Here is a 19,933-nt window from a genome sequence, read left to right on the forward strand (position 1 = left end):
TTCAGCCATGTGTAATCATGGTAGGATCTATAGCTGACTGTAATATTTGCTTGAGTTAACATGAGATGGTAGGGAAAAGCAATGTTAATACTGCTTTTATTGCTGTGTCTCTAGGCTGGGATTAGTGACAAAGCTTTACACATTGAACCCTAAAGCTATGAGTGTGATTGAGCTGTATGGGATCCTTGACCCTACCACACGAGACTGGACAGATGGCGTCCTGTCAAACATCTTCCGGGATATCAACAAGCCTACTGACAAAAAAGAGCGAAGGTAAACAACTAGAAATCATTATGATGATTTTTAGATACTCTTGAGTTTTATGTTGATATTTTATTGTTACTAAAATATAAAATACTTGATACTGCACAATTTCAAAAACAAATGTAAAATGAATAGAAAGTCTCTAGGAGTCTGTCTGTTGTGTCTTGTGAGATGAATGGAAGCTATTCAGATATCAAAAATGCACAAAGGGCTTCAAAACATGTAGATTGACACAAACTGCTTTGATGCAGCATCTATATTCTGAAATAAATGTTAGTAAAATTAGAGAAAATCAGTTGCTGTTTCCCTTGACTTCTGTGTCCACAGGTATATTCTGTTTGATGGAGATGTGGATGCTCTCTGGGTGGAAAATATGAATTCTGTGATGGATGACAACAAATTATTGACATTGGCGAATGGGGAGCGGATTAGGCTCCAGTCTCACTGTGCTCTGTTGTTTGAAGTAAGTGATGACTGCACAGTCTGGTACGTGAGAAGGGTTAGATACAGCTCAGTCTGCAAAGTCTGGAAAGCAATTGCTGTGGCTGTTTTTCATTTTTTAAGTGTATGATTATCCCATATGATTATTTCATAGGTTGGAGACTTACAGTATGCATCTCCTGCCACAGTATCCCGCTGTGGAATGGTCTTTGTAGACCCTAAAAACCTGAAATACAAGCCTTACTGGCAAAAGTGGACCCAAGAAAGAGCAAATGAGGTGGGAATTTTTGCACTTGACAGAATATCTGTATTAAACACCGAACTGTGGACAGAAGTTATAAACTTTTGTAAAGGCAATCTGATTTTCTGAATTCCCTTATAGTTCATTTGTTATGAAGGCCCCTGTCACTGAGTTCCATTACATATATAAATTCAAACTAACTCTCCTTTAATTTTTGTGATGGAATCGTATTCTGTCAGGATGAAAACAGTGGGAGAGGGGCTAATTCCTAGAATTAAAGGCAGGAATTAACATAAAGGCAAATCAACTGACATTAAAGAATGTTGAGCCTGTACTACTCTTATATGCAAGTGGATGCTTGTTCTGCAGAGTTTTGTGTTATACTATGACAAAAATAAAGTACAACAAACTGATGTAGGATAATTTAGTCATAGAGAAAGTTTGTGCTCTTCACAAAGTTTATTTAATAGTACTTATAATCTTAAAATAAGCTCAAGCGTCTGTCTTCTCAATCATTAATTCCTAAATTGATTTCCTAATGCATTACTAATTTATTTTTAAAATTTGGATATTTTAATAAAAAATACAAGATTAATTAATGACCTTTCATATTTTTATGGCACTACTTGCTTTTTTATGTAGAGAAAATTAAAATTTTAATATAAAGTAATCAATTTAAATCTGTACAAATTATAGCCACTTACAGAATGAGTGTCTTTTGTGGAAAGAAATATGAACGATCCATTCAGCCAGCTTCTGGGACCTGAATCGATGATGCTTAGAGCAGTTTTGGCAGCTTAGGGAGAAGTGAGAGTCAAAGGCCTCCATTCATGCTGGCAGTTCACACTTAGCTGGAGTGTGGAGGTCAGGAGAGTAGTTGCCTTAGACCCTCAACCTAGTCAGTGCAGAAAGACAAGCACCTCTCGAGTGTTGTTAGGATCTTACTGGGAAGGAATACCATGTTCTCTAGAGGTGTTGTCTGTCTCCATTATCTCATGGGGAAGCATAGTGCAATTATGATCCAAATGTAGGGACCTCAGCTAATTGCTTACAGGCTGGGACAATAATAAATCTGATCATCAGGGCTGCAGCAGAGGGCTAGGGAAGAGTTCCCAGCTTTTCTAACTTCTAATTGTTTCTGAGGAATGAAGATGTAAGAAATTAGCTAACCTAATCTCCAAAGAGTTAAAAGATTGCTTAGGTCTTTGTTGCATACATTTAGATTAAAAACTCTAGTTCACAGACAGCTGAAGAAAGACAACTTAGCTGCTATCACCTGATGATTGTAGGTCCACACCTGCTGAAAACCCAGTCCATACAAGTGTCACATTTCTTCATGTAATTGTACCCTGTCTTTGATAGATATGAGGGCTGTAAGAACAGTCACAGTTGGTTAACGAGGTAGTGATGAGAAATACTATTGCTACAAATCAGCTTTCAGTATTTCTGTGTGCTGAATTATTGCCCTTTTCTTCCCTCAGCAAGAGAGAATCGATTTGAATCATCTCTTTCAAAAATATGTGCCCTATCTTATTGATATGATCGTAGAGGGAATTGTGGATGGCAGACAAGGAGAAAGGCTGAAGACCATTGTTCCTCAAACAGATTTAAATATGGTGAGGAATGCAGAATAATGGTTGAACAAGTGAAATTGGATCGTGGAGAGAGAAAAAACTGCCCAAAGAAGACACAAGAGTAGAGGGCATGCTGAAATGTCAGTTTCTTAATGATGAGCACCAGGAGACAATAGAAGCGATTGGTTCCTGACAGTGCTCTTCTATTTCTATTAATAGAGTCATTAATAGCTGAAAAGATATTAAGAATTTTCATGTGCTTAACTGTCAGTTTTATTTGCATGTCTTACATTGTCTTACAACAGGTGGTGCAGTTGACTGTCATGTTGGAAGCTCTAATCGTGGCACAACCTGATGACCTTGATGTTCTGGAGTGTTTTTTCTTGGAAGCTTTATATTCCTCCCTAGGTGCTGCTCTTCTTGATTCTGGAAGAATTAAGTTTGATGAAACAGTTAAACGTATTTCCTCTATGTCTACTGTTCATGATGACAACATCCTCGCTAAGCCAGGCGAGCTGCCAGGTAGGATTTTCTCATAATTTAGTCTTACTCTCTTTGATTATATTAATAAAGCCTTTGTTTCCAGGAAAGCAGAGTATTGTTCTTCCTTCCAGCTAGCTATCCTGGCTGCAAAAGATGTTTGATGATCTCTGAAGAACTATCACTGAAAACTTGCAAAGACACTGATGTTAGATGACTCTCAACTACTGGTCTATCCTTAAACAATATTTTTCTATGCCAAAGTGAGATAGACAGTGAAAACCAGTGGAAGGGGGTTGGAGTAGGGAAATTCTGGTTGATGTCTTACTGGGTTAGATAATAAGTAAAGGGGACACAGTGTTGTACCTCTTGCTCCAGAATCTTTTATTTTCTTCTCAGTCAAATTATTTTCTTATGAAATATTTCGGTGCCGTAGAAAATCTCCAATTGCTAAATACTTTGCAGGTCAACTGCCAACTTTGTATGACTTTCATTTTGATGCATTTAAAAAAAGGTGGATACCTTGGATGAAACTTGTTCCTGAATATATTCATAAACCTCAAGAGAAATTTCTTGACATTCTAGGTAAGATGAAATAAAATGATGATGTACCTTTAATTTATAATGTGCTGCCGCTGAGTGGTGGGACTTAGTGTGACACATCTGTCTCTAATGAAGGTCATGTAATCAGGTTCAGCTTCTTATGACAGCAAAATTCAATTTCTTAAATGATCTTGTCATGATAGTTCAGAAGAAGTAGAGTTGACATTTTTGTAACATTGTGTAGTAAAGAAATGAGGAAAGAATGAAAAAGTTGTTTCAGTTATTAAGGCTTATTAGGAATGAACAATGTCTTTTACAAGCTGGAAGAGCTGAAGATAGATTCATAGTTTCCTTTACCAAAAACGCTAGAAAAAGTCTCAAATCCCTGGTTCAAATGCTCAGTAGATTTAAAAAAAAAAAAAAAAAAAAAGGCATTCTTAAGGTTGTTACCTGTTGTTACTTCAGGCACTCCTTCATGGTGACAAGTGCTTTTCATAGTTAATGAAAAAATAATAGATGTTATTTTATAGTAATATTTGAGCAAGCACGGGTTAACTTCACTGACACAAGAGATATGATCTCTAAAGTTGTTCCTAAGTGCAGACTATTCATAAAGAACAAAATTCATCTCTGTAGAGTACCAGGAAAATACTTGTGCTCCAAATAAATCCTGATTATATCCTTGAAATAAGGATTAAACAGAGCTTAATTGGTCCATGACCTTCCTTTATGAAGGAAAATTTCCTAATATATACGTAGGAGAAAAGATCCCAATGCTAAAAGCTCAAACAAGAGGTGATTGAGCAATTAAATTTTTTTTCAACATTGTTAGTAAGTTGATATTTCTTATTATACCTTTGTGCAACTGCATGTTAATACCTTGAGAATCTGATCCAGCACTGTTCTATAAATATAAATCCCTCAGCTGTACTGCATTTTAATTTAACCTACTATCATATATATGATCTTTTTCAGTGCCGACGGTGGATACAACACGCACTACGTGGTTGCTGGAGCAGATGGTAAAAATAAAACACCCAGTTGTTCTTGTAGGTGAATCGGGTACTTCTAAAACAGCAACTACACAAAACTTCCTAAACCACCTGAATAAAGACCTTAGTGTATGTAGGAGGCATTTCATGTTGTTTGTAAAGCTGCATTTTCATTCGTTTGTCTTTTTGTTAAATTTGCATTTTGAAGCCTGAATCTGTGGGTAGAATTATGGACCTTGAGGAAGCCTCACATAGGTACAGAGACTGACTGCAAGCTCAGACTCAAAACGTGACGGATTCAAGAATCCTTCAGGATCAAAAACATTTTGTTCTGTTCTACCATGTACAGATTCAGTTTTATAAAGCAAATATATACTTACCAAAGTGCAAAGAAAAAAGAAGTTGAATTTTTTCTCATCTATGTGTAATGGAAGTGAATAACTAGACTAGAGAAATGTTTCTTCTATTGGGAAGAATATTTTCTAGGACACCCTTGTCAAAAAAAAAAAAAAAGGTAAAAATCTGTTCTTACTCGTTTCCTGTTCTCTGCAGCTGCTGCTAGTAATTAACTTCTCTTCTCGTACAACATCAATGGACATTCAGAGAAACTTAGAGGCAAATGTAGAGAAACGGGCTAAAGACACTTATGGCCCCCCTATGGGAAAACGTCTCCTTGTTTTCATGGATGATATGAATATGCCACGGGTAAGCTGCCAGTCTATTTGCAAGTAATATAGCAACATGTGGGCAGGCACTGATGTGGTCCTTTTATACACAGATATAACTAATCACAAGTCAAGGAGATTCATGTCAAGCACAACTGGGTTTCAGTTTAGAGTCTTCAGAAGAGTTGAAATTGTGTACAGCACGGATTATTTCTGTCTGTTACGGTATTTGTCCTATACGTTAGAAATATCTCCCTTTGGAGACATCCTTTTGGATCATTTTTTAATGCCATTAAAATCATGTCTTTGTGACCTGATATTGGCTGGAGCTGGTCTTCTGTAGAAACCATCCTTTCCTGTTTATGAACAGGGCAGGGCAGTATTTGTTTACCTTGGAAAAGAGGCACTTTTCCCATGTAAGACGTTGGCATGAATGTTCTCAGTCAGTGCTGCAGCTTACAAAGTGTCACTTACACCTTTTAAAGTTCTACCAAGTACAGAGAGCAATATTTCCATCTTTACTGCAGTCATTGTCAAGTGATGTATTGTACTGTAAATATCTTGGCTCTTTTGCATTACAAAGGTTGATGAATATGGCACTCAGCAACCCATTGCCTTATTGAAGCTGCTGCTAGAAAGAGGTTTCTTGTATGACCGCGGGAAGGAGATGACCTGTAAAATTCTTCGAGACCTGGGTTTTATTGCTGCCATGGGGAAAGCTGGAGGAGGTCGGAATGAGGTTGACCCTCGGTTCATCTCGCTCTTCAGTGTTTTTAATGTACCTTTTCCTTCTGAGCAGTCACTGAATTTGATCTATGCCTCCATCCTGAAAGGCCACACTGAGGTAATTACATTGTATTTAAAAGACTGCTTAAAAGGCTTACTATTTTTCAATAGACATTTATTTCTCTATTATCAAAAGACCTGAAATGTTCTTTATCAGCTTTTTCTCTTCTTATTTAGAATCTCATGAAAATCCTTCCTTTCCTCTTCCCTTCTCAAGAGATATGTTTATGCAGAGTTGATAAATTTTTGAATAATATGTAAACTTTTAAGCTAGGAGATAATTTTTTAAACCAATGCTTTTCATAGATTGAAACCTATAAGCCATTTGTTGAACTTGGCGATTTGGTTATAGAACCATAAAAAACTCTTTCCTGAATGAGAGTAAAAATCTGATATAAAGCAGTAAATTTGATCACTAAGCAACTAAACTGCAACGTTATGCAAAAGAAGAGCAGTTTGTTTATTCTGTTATGGAAGTGCTGTAGAAATCCCTGTCACAGAGCATGGCCCTATCAGCTTCAGCACTGTACAAGCTCAGGACTGGAGATGGACCTTGCCTAAAACATTTAACTCTTGGGTGTCCATACTACACATTAATATGAATTTCTAAATATATTTACCCTCAGTTATTTGAAATATGACAGGCAGGGTTAAAAGTTTTAAAACAGAATATGTTCTAGAGCATTCAATTCTCTGTGGGCAATCTCATGGAAACATCTATTCTTTCTCATATTTGCAGATGTTTAATGAATCTATAGCAACCATCTCTGACAAGATGACAGTGTGTACTTTGGAACTTTATAAAATGATTGTCCGTGACCTACCCCCTACTCCATCCAAATTCCATTACATTTTCAATCTACGGGATCTTTCCAGGGTCTATAATGGACTTATTCTCACAACCCCGGAGAGGTAAGATTAGAAAAACTGTCTTCAGTGCCCTATGCCCACTTATATTGGATGAATGTGGATGAAGATGAAATAGCCTGATACATGAAATATAGTCACAGTTGGTCACTTTTCTCTGAACCATCACCTTGCAGTGGGAAAATGTTCTTTCTTAAATATAATATCTGGAGGTGAAGATGCAAACAAATTAATTATTCTTCCTTATGAAAAGGACAAGAACAAAAAGAGGGGGAAAAAGCCAATCCAGGCTTTGGTCAGTGTTATTAACCACATGGCCTTGGAGATCTTACTGATTCATTCATATTGACTCATCACAGTCTGATATTTTGATGTTAATGCAGGTTCCAAACAGTTGCCCAGATGGTGAGAGTTTGGAGAAATGAGTGTCTGAGAGTTTTCCATGACAGGCTGATTAATGAAGCAGATAAGGCATTGGTGAGTAATTTCTTTCATTTTTTTAGTAGTCACTGACTATATAATTAGGGCAACTAATTTACAACAGTAACATTAGTAACTGTTACACTTACATCCTGCAGTCAGACTACAGACTTGTCTGACCTTTCTGTTGCTTCATTAATTTAAAATAGGGTCTGTGGAATTTTTTCTTTTTTTTTCTAAAATAAAGTAACTGTGGAAGAGTAAGTGAGCATTTCTGCAGAGGAACAAAAAGTGTCACTGGATTCACTGGTCAAAGAAAAATTGGTTAGCAGTGCCAGAGGTGACATAAATGAAGTGTGAGAGCAGGCAGGTGAAAACACAGGAAATCATTTCCTTCTCAAATCAGTATCTTCCCTTGGGAAGGATTGTGTCAGAATGTGACTATACAGTCAAGTAGGGGAAAAAAAAGAGATAAGAGCTGAGCTCTTAAAGAGTGCATTCAGTTTTGGCAGTTATGCAGACTGGAAATCACATCTTAAAACTAAAGAGAGAAGGAAGCCAATTTTATACCTTGAAGTATAAGGGGAGGATTAGGACGAAGTCTACATATGTATAAGCATCTTACTTAGATGGAAAGAGGTAGATTTCAGTGGCCTCAGATTTTCCTGCTTGAAATTTTCTCCTCTAACATATAAAGACACATTTCCAGCTTAATTTACACAACTCAGATTAATTATACTGCAACTTTTCTATATTTATATATTCATTCAGACCTTCAAGATCTGTCAGAAGTCTTGGCAGCAAGACATCAGTATGAGTGCTGAGAAGGAAGGTTGATTAATATTTGTGCCAAAATACAGTAATATATTTTTTGGAATAAGCTTATTCTTTCCTGCCTGAAACTTCTGCAGCCCACTGGCTTGAATGATGCCTGAACTGTTTATTAAATCATTTTAGGTCGTACACAGAACATATTAGTATGTTGTGATCTTTGGACTTTCTAGTCACATCAGTATCCCTTTGAAATCAGCTAATACTTGAGCAAGAATTTGCATCATCTGCCCTTTAAATGTTCCTGGATTCATTTGCTTTGTTGAGTTGCCTGACTCAGTTTCATATACTTGAAGGTACAACGCCATATAAAACATCTGATTGAAGAGAATTTCCCAGATGACTTGGAGCAGGCCATGAGGGATCCTATTCTTTTTGGAGATTTCAGAATGGCCCTGAGTGAAGGAGAACCTCGTATTTACGAAGATATCCAAGACTATGATGCAGCAAAAGCTCTCTTTCAGGTAGTGTGCTTCAGCCTGGAACTGTGCCTGATTCTAACTCTGTGCATGAGGAACCAGCAGGAGCCTGCCTCAAACCATAAGGAAATCCATTCTTCTTCTATGTGAACATAGAATTTTCACTGTTACCCTTTTGAGATCTGCAGTAATGAAAATTGAGGATCAGCTACAGACTCCTCAGTGCTTTCTAGTGATTTATGTTCCCTGGGGATCTTTTATGCAGTATGGCTGCTGAATGGGTTGTTATTTTAGTAATGTTATTCTTTCCCTGGTCTCCTAGTAACTTCTGTCCACTTTTCCCTGCAGGAGATTTTGGAGGAATTTAATGAAGTTAATATTAAAATGAATCTGGTTCTTTTTGATGATGCTTTGGAACACCTAATCCGTGTGCATCGCATTATACGGATGGATCATGGCCATGCCCTGCTTATAGGAGTAGGAGGCTCAGGAAAGCAGTCTCTTACCAGGCTGGCTGCATACACAGCTGGATGTGAGGTTAGTGACCCTGCACTGTCATGGTGAAAGCATACAGAGAAAACAATGTTGGTATCAGGATTAAACTGGGGTGGCGGAGGAAGGGGAGAGAAGGTCAATCCAGGTAAGATCAAGGTGACACCTGTTCTCTGTAAAGAGAGAAATAGGGTGCGGTGATTGCTAGGAGGTCTAAGAAGACAACTTTGTTATATCAGTACCTGAATCTGGGAACAGAAAGCAAAGATGGATTTGGGAGTGAAAAACTAATAGTCCCTAACTACTACTTATGTTACTTACCTGTATTACAGCAGCATTCTAGTGCTTCTGGGGAACCTTATTGTGATAGCTATGGTAATATTTCAGCTAGGAATTGTTGTTCTTCCAAAAATACTTCCAGTCTCTTACAGAAGTTGGTGGCTTGAAAGGGGAAGATAAAAAAGGAGAAACAAAGAACAATTCTAGAATTGCAGTCCTGCAGGATTGCACATATGTAATTGTTTAAAAAGAATGTAGTGCATAATTTTTTTTTGATATTATAAATTTATTGATGATAAAGGAGCCAACCCTAAACTCTTGATCAAAATCTAATGGAAATTGAGTTCCAGTTTTACTACTGTATCTTGGATCCATATATGTCTTCTGAATGTATGTATGTGTCCTCAGGTATTTGAGATCATCTTGAGTCGAGGATATGGAGAAAATAATTTCCGGGAAGATTTGAAAAAATTGTATCTGAAGCTGGGTATTGAGAACAAGTCAATGATCTTCTTGTTTACAGATTCCCATGTAGCCGAAGAGAGTTTCTTGGAACTCATCAACAACATGTTAACTTCAGGTGACAGAGGCAGCCTGACTGACTGCCAATCACTATCAGCTTGAGACTCATAATCTCAAAGGCATCCTTGATCCAGCTGTTAATGTTTTGCCCTGTGTCCTGTGCTGCTTTAGTTGCAGTTTAAGGACAAGAAAATTACACCTTTAAATACTATCTGAAATGATTTTGGCCTTGATAAATAGCTTTTTGGTATCTTTTTATGGTCATCCATACACATCTGGGAAGACTGTTAGGTTAGTTTGCACCAGTCATGGTGGTTAATGCAGAACTTTCAGACTTATTCGAAGACAGAGGTACATTAGGATAGGAATGCTGTCTTGGGTACATCTTCAACTGCATTCAGTCCCAAGTGCACTTCTTCCATTGGCTTTTGAATTGCATTCCCCAGCACTACGTATGTAGCAACTGCTTACGTACTTCCTAAGTTGCAGTTCAGTATATTTTAGTGTGTGCAGCAGCTGAAAATGAGGAGTGGCTGGTACGGTTGATCAGCCTCTCTGTAGAAGTTTCTACACAGTCTGATTTGAAAACGTGTGTTAGATCTCACCCTTTCCTTGGTCAAGTTTTCCCTGGGTGTCTACGTATGTAAATGTAAACACTATCCTTCCTGCCTCTGGATCTTTCCCATTCTTTTCTGATGTCTTTCTCTTGTTCAATTCCCATTCTGTTTATGTCAGTCATTAGGTAACTTATGCAGTGTCAGCCATGTGACTGAGAGAATTAAAATATCAATTTGTAGATGATTTGTAGACATTAATGAAGTTTTTGGTTGCAGAGTTAAAAGCACTTTGTGTTTTTGTGACATTTTGTATATGTTGTTGAAGCCCGAACAAAAATGAAATCCTCTCTGTTTTCCATGGAGGGGGAGAAGAAGCATAGAGAGATTAGCAGGTTCAAAATTACCCAGAATCATTTTTGCTGACTCTAGGCTTAGAATTCCTGACACTCTGATTTCTAATATGCCCTGACCCCAGCCGTATGGTTTTCTGTTACAGTCAGCATTTTTTTCACTAGCATTCTTCCGTTCTTATGTTGCAGGAATGGTGCCAGCCCTTTTTCCAGATGATGAAAAAGACACCATATTAAGTCAGATTGGAGATGAAGCTACAAAAGCTGGAATGAGCCCAGCTAAAGAGAGTGTCTGGCAGTATTTTGTAAATAAATGTGCAAGCAACCTCCATATTGTCCTGGGAATGTCCCCAGTTGGGGACACCCTAAGAATGTGGTGCAGGAATTTCCCAGGTATCAATTGTGTACGATGCTTAGTCCCTTCCCTGTAAGGTACAGGTTTGCAGGCAAGAGAAGATCTCTTACGGATGTGCACAAATGTTTGGCAACTAAAGCTTAGCAGAACAAGTTTCGTGATTAAGTATTTATAATGTGTGATTTTTTTCCTCAGTTGATTACCACATATTAGTGGGAATTATCAATTAACATTTACCAGTCATTTTCCAGTTGAACAGCTAGAAATCAATTGGTCATTCTCACTGAACTGGAAATGTGCAAACAGATGGCCTGTATTTACAGCCTCTGTTCTGTACTTTACAAAAGAATGTGTGGTATTAAATCGTTGTGAAACTAAGATAGTGGTAAGAGAAACACTTTTTTGTATCCAAAGCCAAGGTCAAAGCCAGAAGGACAGGGTGAAAAGGACACCTACAGGGAGCAAAAGCACCTGAGCCTGCTGGGTGCTGCTCCAGAACGGGTGGCTGGAAGTAGCTCTGGGGAAATCAAGAGACACCTGAGAGAGGGGTGCTGGTGGGAATCCCAGCCTAAGCATTAAGATACCATGTTGCAGGTCTTTACTGCATCCTGTACAATAGTATATCCTAAAGAATGGCACTTTGGGGTTAGCAGGAAACGGGTGCAAAGTTGATTATTTAATATTAAAATGGAGGTATTAATTTTGTGGTAAATCTTGTTGATAAGCAGTTTGTCAATGAGACAAATCCTGAAATTCTTCATGCGAATAAAGTTAAGCACAGGCTTGTCTTCCAGATTATGGGCTAACGTTACAAAGGACTTGTTCTGATAATATTGTTCTTTTATTTTAAGGTCTTGTAAACAACACTGGTATTGACTGGTTCTTGCCCTGGCCTCCCCAAGCCTTGTATGCAGTTGCAAAATCCTTTGTCGGTATGTAAAATATCAATATTTTTAACCGCTTAACTCTTGGGATAGTCCACGAAATACATTCTTTACTTTGAAGATATTGTAGGTCTCGTAATTTGCTTTTTCATTGGAGTTATTGACTCTAAAACTGGTGATGCAGAAGCATGATCAAAAAGTGCCCGATGGCAGTTTTTTACTCAAACAGATTTCAAAATTTTCTAAAATACAACACTGGAGACAGTGTGGCCTGGCTATGAGCATGACTGAGTTCTGTTCTGAGCTCTGCCTTGACCTGCTTTTTGCCCCAGAAAACATACTTTTTTGTGCCTTGGCTTTGATGTACATAAAAGAAGAAAGGTGATAATTGACATACTCTTAAAAAAAAAATTTTTTTTTTTTTTTATTTCTCCTGTCCAATTTTAGGAACTAGCCCACGTGTCCCATCAGAGAGCTCGGAGCTGGTGATTGAGCACATAGTCATGGTACATGAATCTGTGGGGGATTTCAGCAAGAAGTTTCTGCAGAAACTGAGACGTAGCAACTATGTCACACCAAAGAATTACCTTGATTTTATCCATACTTATTCAAAATTGCTAGAGGAGAAAAATGAATTCATTTTAGGTAAGGCTGTGTAGATGCTTTCTTCTTTTTAATAAGTGATTAAAATATTATAAACAGAAAAACATTTTGGGGTTAAAATCCCACAAATTGCCCACATAATGCAAAAATAATTTTATCAGCTCTATCTCAAGTGCTGTGCTGGATTCTAGTTTTGACTTTGGACCACTATCCTTGCCACATGTGAATGTTCGGACTGTGTGTCAGATAGCAGGCTTTCTCCAAATTCTTTTGTAGATAAACCTGAACCAGCATCTCCAGTCCATATACTCTTCTGCTTGGGGAGAGTTTGATTAGATCTGAATATATCAGCTCAGTCCAGCTCAAGGTTTGATATTCTTCCTAAAGCAACGGTTCTCATTTATACATCTGTAGGCACTGAAATTTGTGAAGAGGATAAAACATGAACAATGTAATATGAAAAGGAAGGCATGGCACAGGGCCTCTATGGTATTATTCAGATGGCATTAACACCATCTTGGATGGGAGACTTAGGAAAGGAAAAATCTCTTCCGCAGATCTTCTTCTTGTAACCTAGGGTGCCTGCTGCAAAGTATAGCTAAACTGTATCTCCTTTCTGAGAGATTGTCTATTACTGTGTAATAATACCAATGAATCACTAATACCTTTCTCTTTTTTTCTACCTAGCACAATGTAAACGGCTGGATGGGGGCTTAGATAAACTGAAGGAAGCCAGTATACAGCTGGTTGAGCTGAACAAGAAACTTGCAGAGCAAAAGATTGTATTAGCAGAAAAATCAGCTGCCTGTGAGGCTTTGTTACAAGAGATTTCAACAAACACAGCAGTAGGCAAGTAGTTTACAGCAGCTGAGGTTTCCTGCAGGATAAGCAAGGTGCACACAGTCTGTGTTGGGTTAGGAGATCCTCTTATTAGCTCCAGCTGCTCCAAGAGATGACCCTCTTGTTCTGTCTCTGCTGATCTAATGTCCTACTACAAGAGTAGGTCTTATATCCTACCCAGGTTGCCATCTTTGCAATGTATTTGGTCTACAGTACTTTATACTGATGATCTAACTCAGTACTGTATTCTCCTGCCTTTCTCTTCCATTACCAATGTGTTGGGAGCAATGGAGAAAAGAGACATTAGCAAGAAAAGGACTTTATTGATTCTGTAAATAACTGTTAGAGTAAGACCCAGGGGAGGAATAGTAGGAAAAGTGATTACGTGCACTCTTATGTAGAACCATAACAGTGTTCCTAACCAAAAAGTGATTGAAGGAGCCCTGTAAACCTTGACATGTTACCAACAAAAGGGTACTGAGCTGATGGTAATTTCTGATTTTGAGCCAGGAACAAATCTGTTAGTATAAGTTCTGGATGCAAATTTGAATAATCCATTTATGGCTCTGCCTTTACAATTCCTAGCTGAGGAGAAGAAAAAAATGGCTGAAGAAAAAGCTGTGGAAATAGAGGAACAGAATAAGATTATTGGTGTGGAGAAGAAGGATGCTGAGATGGCCCTGGCTGAGGCCCTGCCTATTTTAGAAGCTGCCAAACTGGAGCTGCAGAAGCTTGACAAATCTGATGTTACTGAGATCAGGTGATTCATTTGGATCTGCAGTAGTGTAAACTCTTGGAAATGTACTGTGGGACCTAAGCTGAGTCTTAGCCTCTCCTTCCCCACCTGCACGTTATGGGGGTAAAGGTCAGGGCATGTGTTGTCCAGGTGCAGAGGTAGAGGTCATGACCAAATCCCCTCATTCCTAGGCCATGACTTCCCCTGGTAGACAAGCCTGTTCTACCAGTTGTACGTTTGGTGTCTTCCCCATAATTCTCTATCCTGTGTCTGATGCACTGAGAACTGCTATGGGTTTTGCCTAAGCAGTGGCTGTTTGAATCCCTTCATTCCTCTTCTGTTTTTATTTTACGTGACTAGGAACACACAGAACTTACCTTTCAGGAATGCTTTGATAGCATGAAAATGTATTTCTTTGCTCAATTACTTGTGTTTTATAATACATCTTGTATTTGGGGACGGATATAAAGGTACATTCAGTCTTCGGCTGTCTCAGAAATAGCAATGGCTCTGCCTTCCCTGCCACTCTTGTTGAGTTTTCTTTCTTTTGTAGATATCTGGATTCTTCCAGTACGGTTCCTCCCCATGGACAGCTGCTTCACTGGCCTAGGAAAGAACATCATGGCTCAGGGTTTTAGGCCTTCCGCAGCTGAAATGCTTCAGTTTCTTGTTGATCAAATTGTCCAAGCAGAGTAACTATTTTTGATCCCTTGTCCAGTTAGTTTTCCTTTGTCTGTCCTGGGTTATCTTTTTCACTTTGTGTAGGAAAATCTTGTCATATTGCAGTGACTCTCTTAACAGGAAGTATCTGTGTCTGGCATCATGTGCTTTGTCTTCTCCATTTTCTCTTTAATCTGTTTTCTAGATCTTTTGCAAAACCCCCTAAGCAGGTGCAGACAGTCTGTGAATGTATCCTTATAATGAGAGGGTACAAAGAATTAAACTGGAAGACTGCCAAAGGAATGATGTCTGAGGCAAATTTCCTGCGATCCCTAATGGAGATAGATTTTGATGGAATTACTCAGAGCCAAGTGAAATCCGTCCGAGGTAAATTACTGACCTGTGTATGTGGAATGAATGTAGCATCTTCTTAATTTGACTTCTCATGTCATCAGCAATCCTTCCAGCATTGTCAGGGAATGTGCGATTCACTTTGTGCAAAGGAACAGCGCTGTCCACAATACTTCAGGTGTTACTCTGTTGGAGTGACTTGGTTTTTCAGAGCATAAAGACCTTTTGTTACTTCCTACATCCAGTTTATGTCTTAACTAGGGTCTCAGACAGTTCTGCTTAGAGGGAGCAAGAAATAACAGGACAACTGAGCAGGACTGTTGTCTGCTTTTAGCCACTTAGAAAGTAGCATTACGACCTCATCTGGGTGGTGGCAATTTAGATGTGATATGTACATAGTGGAAAGACAATAAGCTACGTCTAAAGCTTATGGGCCAAACCTTGCTCCTGCTCCCTTAAGTGTAAGCCAGAGTAATTCCTTTAACAGGGGAATTTGGCCCTTTTAATAAAATGGTATCTAACTGCTGCACAGAAAACTGGGATCTTGAGACATGCTGAAGAATTCCTGGATGCGCTCGCTTCTTGGACAAAAAAATTGAGAAATCACTAGCAATATTGTGCTTGTATTGCTATAGTGCGCTAACTTCATCTTAAACTCTCTTTAATATTCTGACAAATGTTTCATACTATTACAGTATTGCTCCAGGGCTACAGAACTAGAGTGGCATTTCAGATAATGCTGGTGGAGAAAGCTATTTCTATGAGAATTTCTGCACTATAATTCAGCTCACTTGCAATATTTTTGTGTTTCCCCATTTAGCTCTGTTAAAGAATCTTAATACTACCTTCGAGGAAATGGAAGTTGTCAGCAGAGCAGGCCTGGGAATGTTAAAGTTTGTGGAAGCAGTGATGAGCTACTGTGATGTAGCTAAAGAAGTCAGGCCAAAGAGAGAGAAGGTAGAGTGTGTGAATTTGAACTCAGAGGAGATGAAGCATAACTCTAATGAGAAAAATAACAGTTTCACAGACTGCTCCATTTCTCCTCTTCAAAGTGCTTAAAAAGAGGCATTTAGTAGAACCACTGAAGTTGGGAGTGAGCATGCACAGTTAACTGCTGTGTTTGTGTCATGAGGCTATTATAGAGGTTCCCATTTGGGACAGTGCTTGAAGGAGGGAGGGATCTGTTCAGGTGGAATTTTGTAATCTCACGTGCTCAGAGAAACACAGCTTGCACGTATCTACTTAAAGAAAACTTGTAAAATGCATAGCATTTGGGCAGAGGAGAGCTCAGTACTACACAACATCCATGTCCTTGCCTTACACACAAGTCTTTTAAATAACTTTTTCATAAAGACTGGTAACTCATCTCTGTTACCAAAGGAGATCTCACATCCCGAGAATAATGGGAAACTTTCTATCAAGGAAAGATTGTTATATACAGCTGACTACTGAGAAAGTGTATTTGTTAAATAATGGGTCCAACAGTTTTTAAGGCCTTAATATCACTGTTTTAAATGGACCAACTTCCCATGTTGTCACAGGATGACAGTCCAGCTTATTTCTGATGTCAACAGGACTGCTCATGTACTTAATATACCTACTGGGTACAAAACTCTGGTTTAGGAGATTTGTCTGCTTTGAAACTGCCAACCATGCTGAGTATGTTTGGGATGGAGAGAGCTGGGCAAGAAACTCTCTGATATTCTTAATGATTCCTTCATAATGTAGGTGGCTAGGCTAGAACGGAACTATTACTTAAGTAAACGGGAACTGGAAAAGATACAAGCAGAACTGGCTACAATTCAGGATGAGCTGAAAGCTTTGGGGAGCAAATACGAAGAAGCAATAACAGAAAAGCAACAGTTACAAGAAGAAGCAGAGATTATGCAGAGAAGATTAAATGCTGCTGACAAGCTTATCTCTGGCTTGGGATCTGAGAACAAGAGGTAAGTATAGATCCAGAGAGAAACTTTTTTGACCTTAAGGATCATGTGTCAAAGTCTACCAAACTGGGACACTTGGAAACAATACTCCTGTGATATTTGTTTCTGCGAAGCAGTTAATACCCATTAGTACCTGAAAAACAAAAAAAGTGATTTTTTAATGCAGAAGGAAAAGGTGAGCTCAGATTAAAAGGAAGAAGGTTTAGATCAACTCAGATGTCACTGACTATCATAATAATGAGAGAGCAAATGATTTTAAGTTTGAAGGTCTGTCTCAACCTGCAACTAAAGTAGAAGCAGTTGGCAATTCTGCCTTTAATTCCCACATCTCTGCTACGGACTGATTCAAGATTCCTGTATTTTTCTGTCAGGTGGACAAAGGAATTAGAGGAATTCAAAATACGAAAAGTGAAATTGCTTGGAGACTGTCTACTCTGTGCTGCCTTTCTGAGCTACGAAGGAGCATTCAACTGGGAGTTCCGTAATGAAATGATCTATCAAGTATGGCAAGAAGATATCCTTTCACGAGAGATTCCTCTCAGTCAACCTTTTAGGTTAGAAAGCCTCCTGACTAATGAGGTGGAAGTTAGCAGGTATGTCCAGTCAAGAAGTCCAGTGACTATTATATGTGGAATTGTGAAGTGGGAGTCTGGATCTAGATTTGTAGGATAGAATTGGCATTGTGGGTGGTGGTGCACAGCCATTCCAGAGAGAGACCATTTTACTTTCATGTCCCAAAGATAACAAGGAGACAAATCATGTTTGTTCCAGTTAACTGGGGATATTTATTATGATAAACCATTGTACTTTGCCATCCAAGGATATTCACTGAACCTAGACCCATATAATGCCTTTCCCCCCCTATGGAGCTATCTATGACATGTGTTCAACCCAAAGCACAGCAGAGTCTTTTTGTAGACTTCAGTGAATTTGGAATTAAGCCTATTCTCAATTAGTCCGTATTTCTGCTATTGCAGGATTACTCACCACAGCAGTGTTTTGAATAATATAGTTACGAATGACTCAGAAACGAGTCAGTTGTTTTGAGACTGTTTCACAGTCACATATGGCTTACGTTTCATTGTGTTTCTCCACATTTATTGTGCTCAATAGATTGCATATTTTTACTGACAGATGAAATGTGTTGCTCTCCCACCTACTCTTTTATCCATTCTCTTCCCAGGTGGGTTTCCCAAGGATTGCCTCCAGATGAGCTCTCCATCCAAAATGGCATCCTGACAACATGTGCAAGCCGCTTCCCACTTTGTATTGACCCACAGCAACAGGCATTAAATTGGATTAAGAAGAAAGAAGAAAAAAATAACTTGAGAGTAAAGATAAAGGATCATTTTTTTCCTTTACTAGTTGTTTTAAAAGCTGACTAAATATCTGTTATCTTGCACAGGGAGCCAGTTACATATTGAAAAATGTGGTGACTATTTCATCTTAATATAGGTGGTTGAGTATCACAGTTCACATGACATTCAGTTCTTTGAAAATGATATTTTGCTTAGGGTCTTGGCTAGCCTCAGTACCTGCAAAAATAGTGTAACCAAAAGATCAGTTTAGCTTGTATTTTATCTCAGCTCCAGGATACAGTTTTCATGTTGGACAGTAACACAGTTAGAGGGATAATTGGAAATTTGAAGAATAGTTCTCTAAATGGCAATTGTTCTCAACCTATAGAAAAAAACAGGCACCTTCATTGTTTTGTATGAGGGCAGTTTATGTCATCTATAAGGGGAAAGAGGATCTGCATCAACAAGCAGCAAACTTAATTAGTGCTGGCAGCTATTATAAAATTACAATCTTCAGCAAATTGAATATCAGTTCTGTTTTTACATCTTCTCATTATTCTCTTGCAGATGGCTTCCTTTAATGACCCAGATTTCCTTAAACAACTAGAACTGGCCATAAAGTATGGAAGCCCTTTCTTGTTCCATGATGTTGATGAATACATTGATCCTGTGATAGACAACGTCTTAGAGAAGAATATCAAAGTCGCGCAGGGGCGAACATTCATCGTCCTGGGTGACAAAGAAGTTGATTATGATAGTAATTTTAGATTGTACTTGAACACCAAATTAGCGAACCCAAAGTATTCTCCCTCTGTGTTTGGCAAAGCTATGGTTATTAATTATACAGGTAAGCAAAAGCATGCTTTTAGTTACAAACTAGCGATTGTGCTGTACTGCAAGTTTAGGATGTCGGTGCTTACCAGAAACAAAAATGAAACCATAAAAAATTCCTAGTCTTCCTTTTACTTAGCATCTGATTTAACACAAAATTCTTCTTGCTTTTCTCTCTACCTGAAACAGAGCTAAATTTCTCTTCCTGTACATACCACATTAGAAGGCACTGGTAGAATTAAAATATACTTATTAACCAATCACTCGGTTGCACAGCTGTAGTTTTATAAGGTGATCAAGATGAAATGAGTTTTCTAAAAGCTGTTCTTGCTTTTAAAAAAGACTATGCTGTCTACATATTGTCTCTGTAGTTACACTGAAAGGCCTGGAGGATCAGTTGCTCAGTGTCATTATGGGTTTTGAAAGAAGAGAACTGGAAGAGCAGAGGGAACTTCTCATACAGGAGACAAGTGAGAACAGAAACTTGCTGAAAGACCTTGAAGACTCTCTCCTTCGGGAACTGGCAACTTCCACAGGAAACATGTTGGACAATGTGGACTTGGTGCAAACCCTGGAAGAGACAAAATCCAAAGCTACTGAGGTATCAGCTCTGGGCTTTTAGGAGGGATGTCTGCTCGTAGAAGCTCTTCTTTCCCTTTCATTGTGCTTCATCTTCATTCATCCTTGAAGCTAGGAGTCAGGTTGAAAG

General features: G+C 38.5%; 1 protein-coding gene across 1 annotated transcript in view; it reads left to right on the forward strand.

Moving 5' to 3' along the window:
* The window catches only part of DNAH10 (dynein axonemal heavy chain 10), a 59,207-nt gene that overhangs the window by 27,223 nt on the left and 12,051 nt on the right, over positions 1-19,933 (forward strand). The window contains exons 39-64 of the mRNA XM_062589790.1: positions 115-273; positions 592-727; positions 860-982; positions 2,428-2,562; positions 2,826-3,042; positions 3,466-3,585; positions 4,519-4,664; positions 5,088-5,240; positions 5,784-6,044; positions 6,726-6,898; positions 7,237-7,330; positions 8,401-8,568; positions 8,872-9,060; positions 9,703-9,874; positions 10,913-11,116; positions 11,930-12,010; positions 12,410-12,607; positions 13,253-13,414; positions 13,991-14,165; positions 15,007-15,188; positions 15,973-16,109; positions 16,881-17,098; positions 17,467-17,688; positions 18,279-18,426; positions 18,961-19,240; positions 19,596-19,825. Coding sequence (XP_062445774.1) covers positions 115-273; positions 592-727; positions 860-982; positions 2,428-2,562; positions 2,826-3,042; positions 3,466-3,585; positions 4,519-4,664; positions 5,088-5,240; positions 5,784-6,044; positions 6,726-6,898; positions 7,237-7,330; positions 8,401-8,568; positions 8,872-9,060; positions 9,703-9,874; positions 10,913-11,116; positions 11,930-12,010; positions 12,410-12,607; positions 13,253-13,414; positions 13,991-14,165; positions 15,007-15,188; positions 15,973-16,109; positions 16,881-17,098; positions 17,467-17,688; positions 18,279-18,426; positions 18,961-19,240; positions 19,596-19,825 — 4,483 coding nt within the window. The remainder of the gene's footprint in view (positions 1-114; positions 274-591; positions 728-859; positions 983-2,427; positions 2,563-2,825; positions 3,043-3,465; positions 3,586-4,518; positions 4,665-5,087; positions 5,241-5,783; positions 6,045-6,725; positions 6,899-7,236; positions 7,331-8,400; positions 8,569-8,871; positions 9,061-9,702; positions 9,875-10,912; positions 11,117-11,929; positions 12,011-12,409; positions 12,608-13,252; positions 13,415-13,990; positions 14,166-15,006; positions 15,189-15,972; positions 16,110-16,880; positions 17,099-17,466; positions 17,689-18,278; positions 18,427-18,960; positions 19,241-19,595; positions 19,826-19,933) is intronic.

The sequence above is a fragment of the Rhea pennata genome, chromosome 17 (genome assembly GCF_028389875.1).
Source record: "Rhea pennata isolate bPtePen1 chromosome 17, bPtePen1.pri, whole genome shotgun sequence".
NCBI lineage: Eukaryota > Metazoa > Chordata > Aves > Rheiformes > Rheidae > Rhea > Rhea pennata.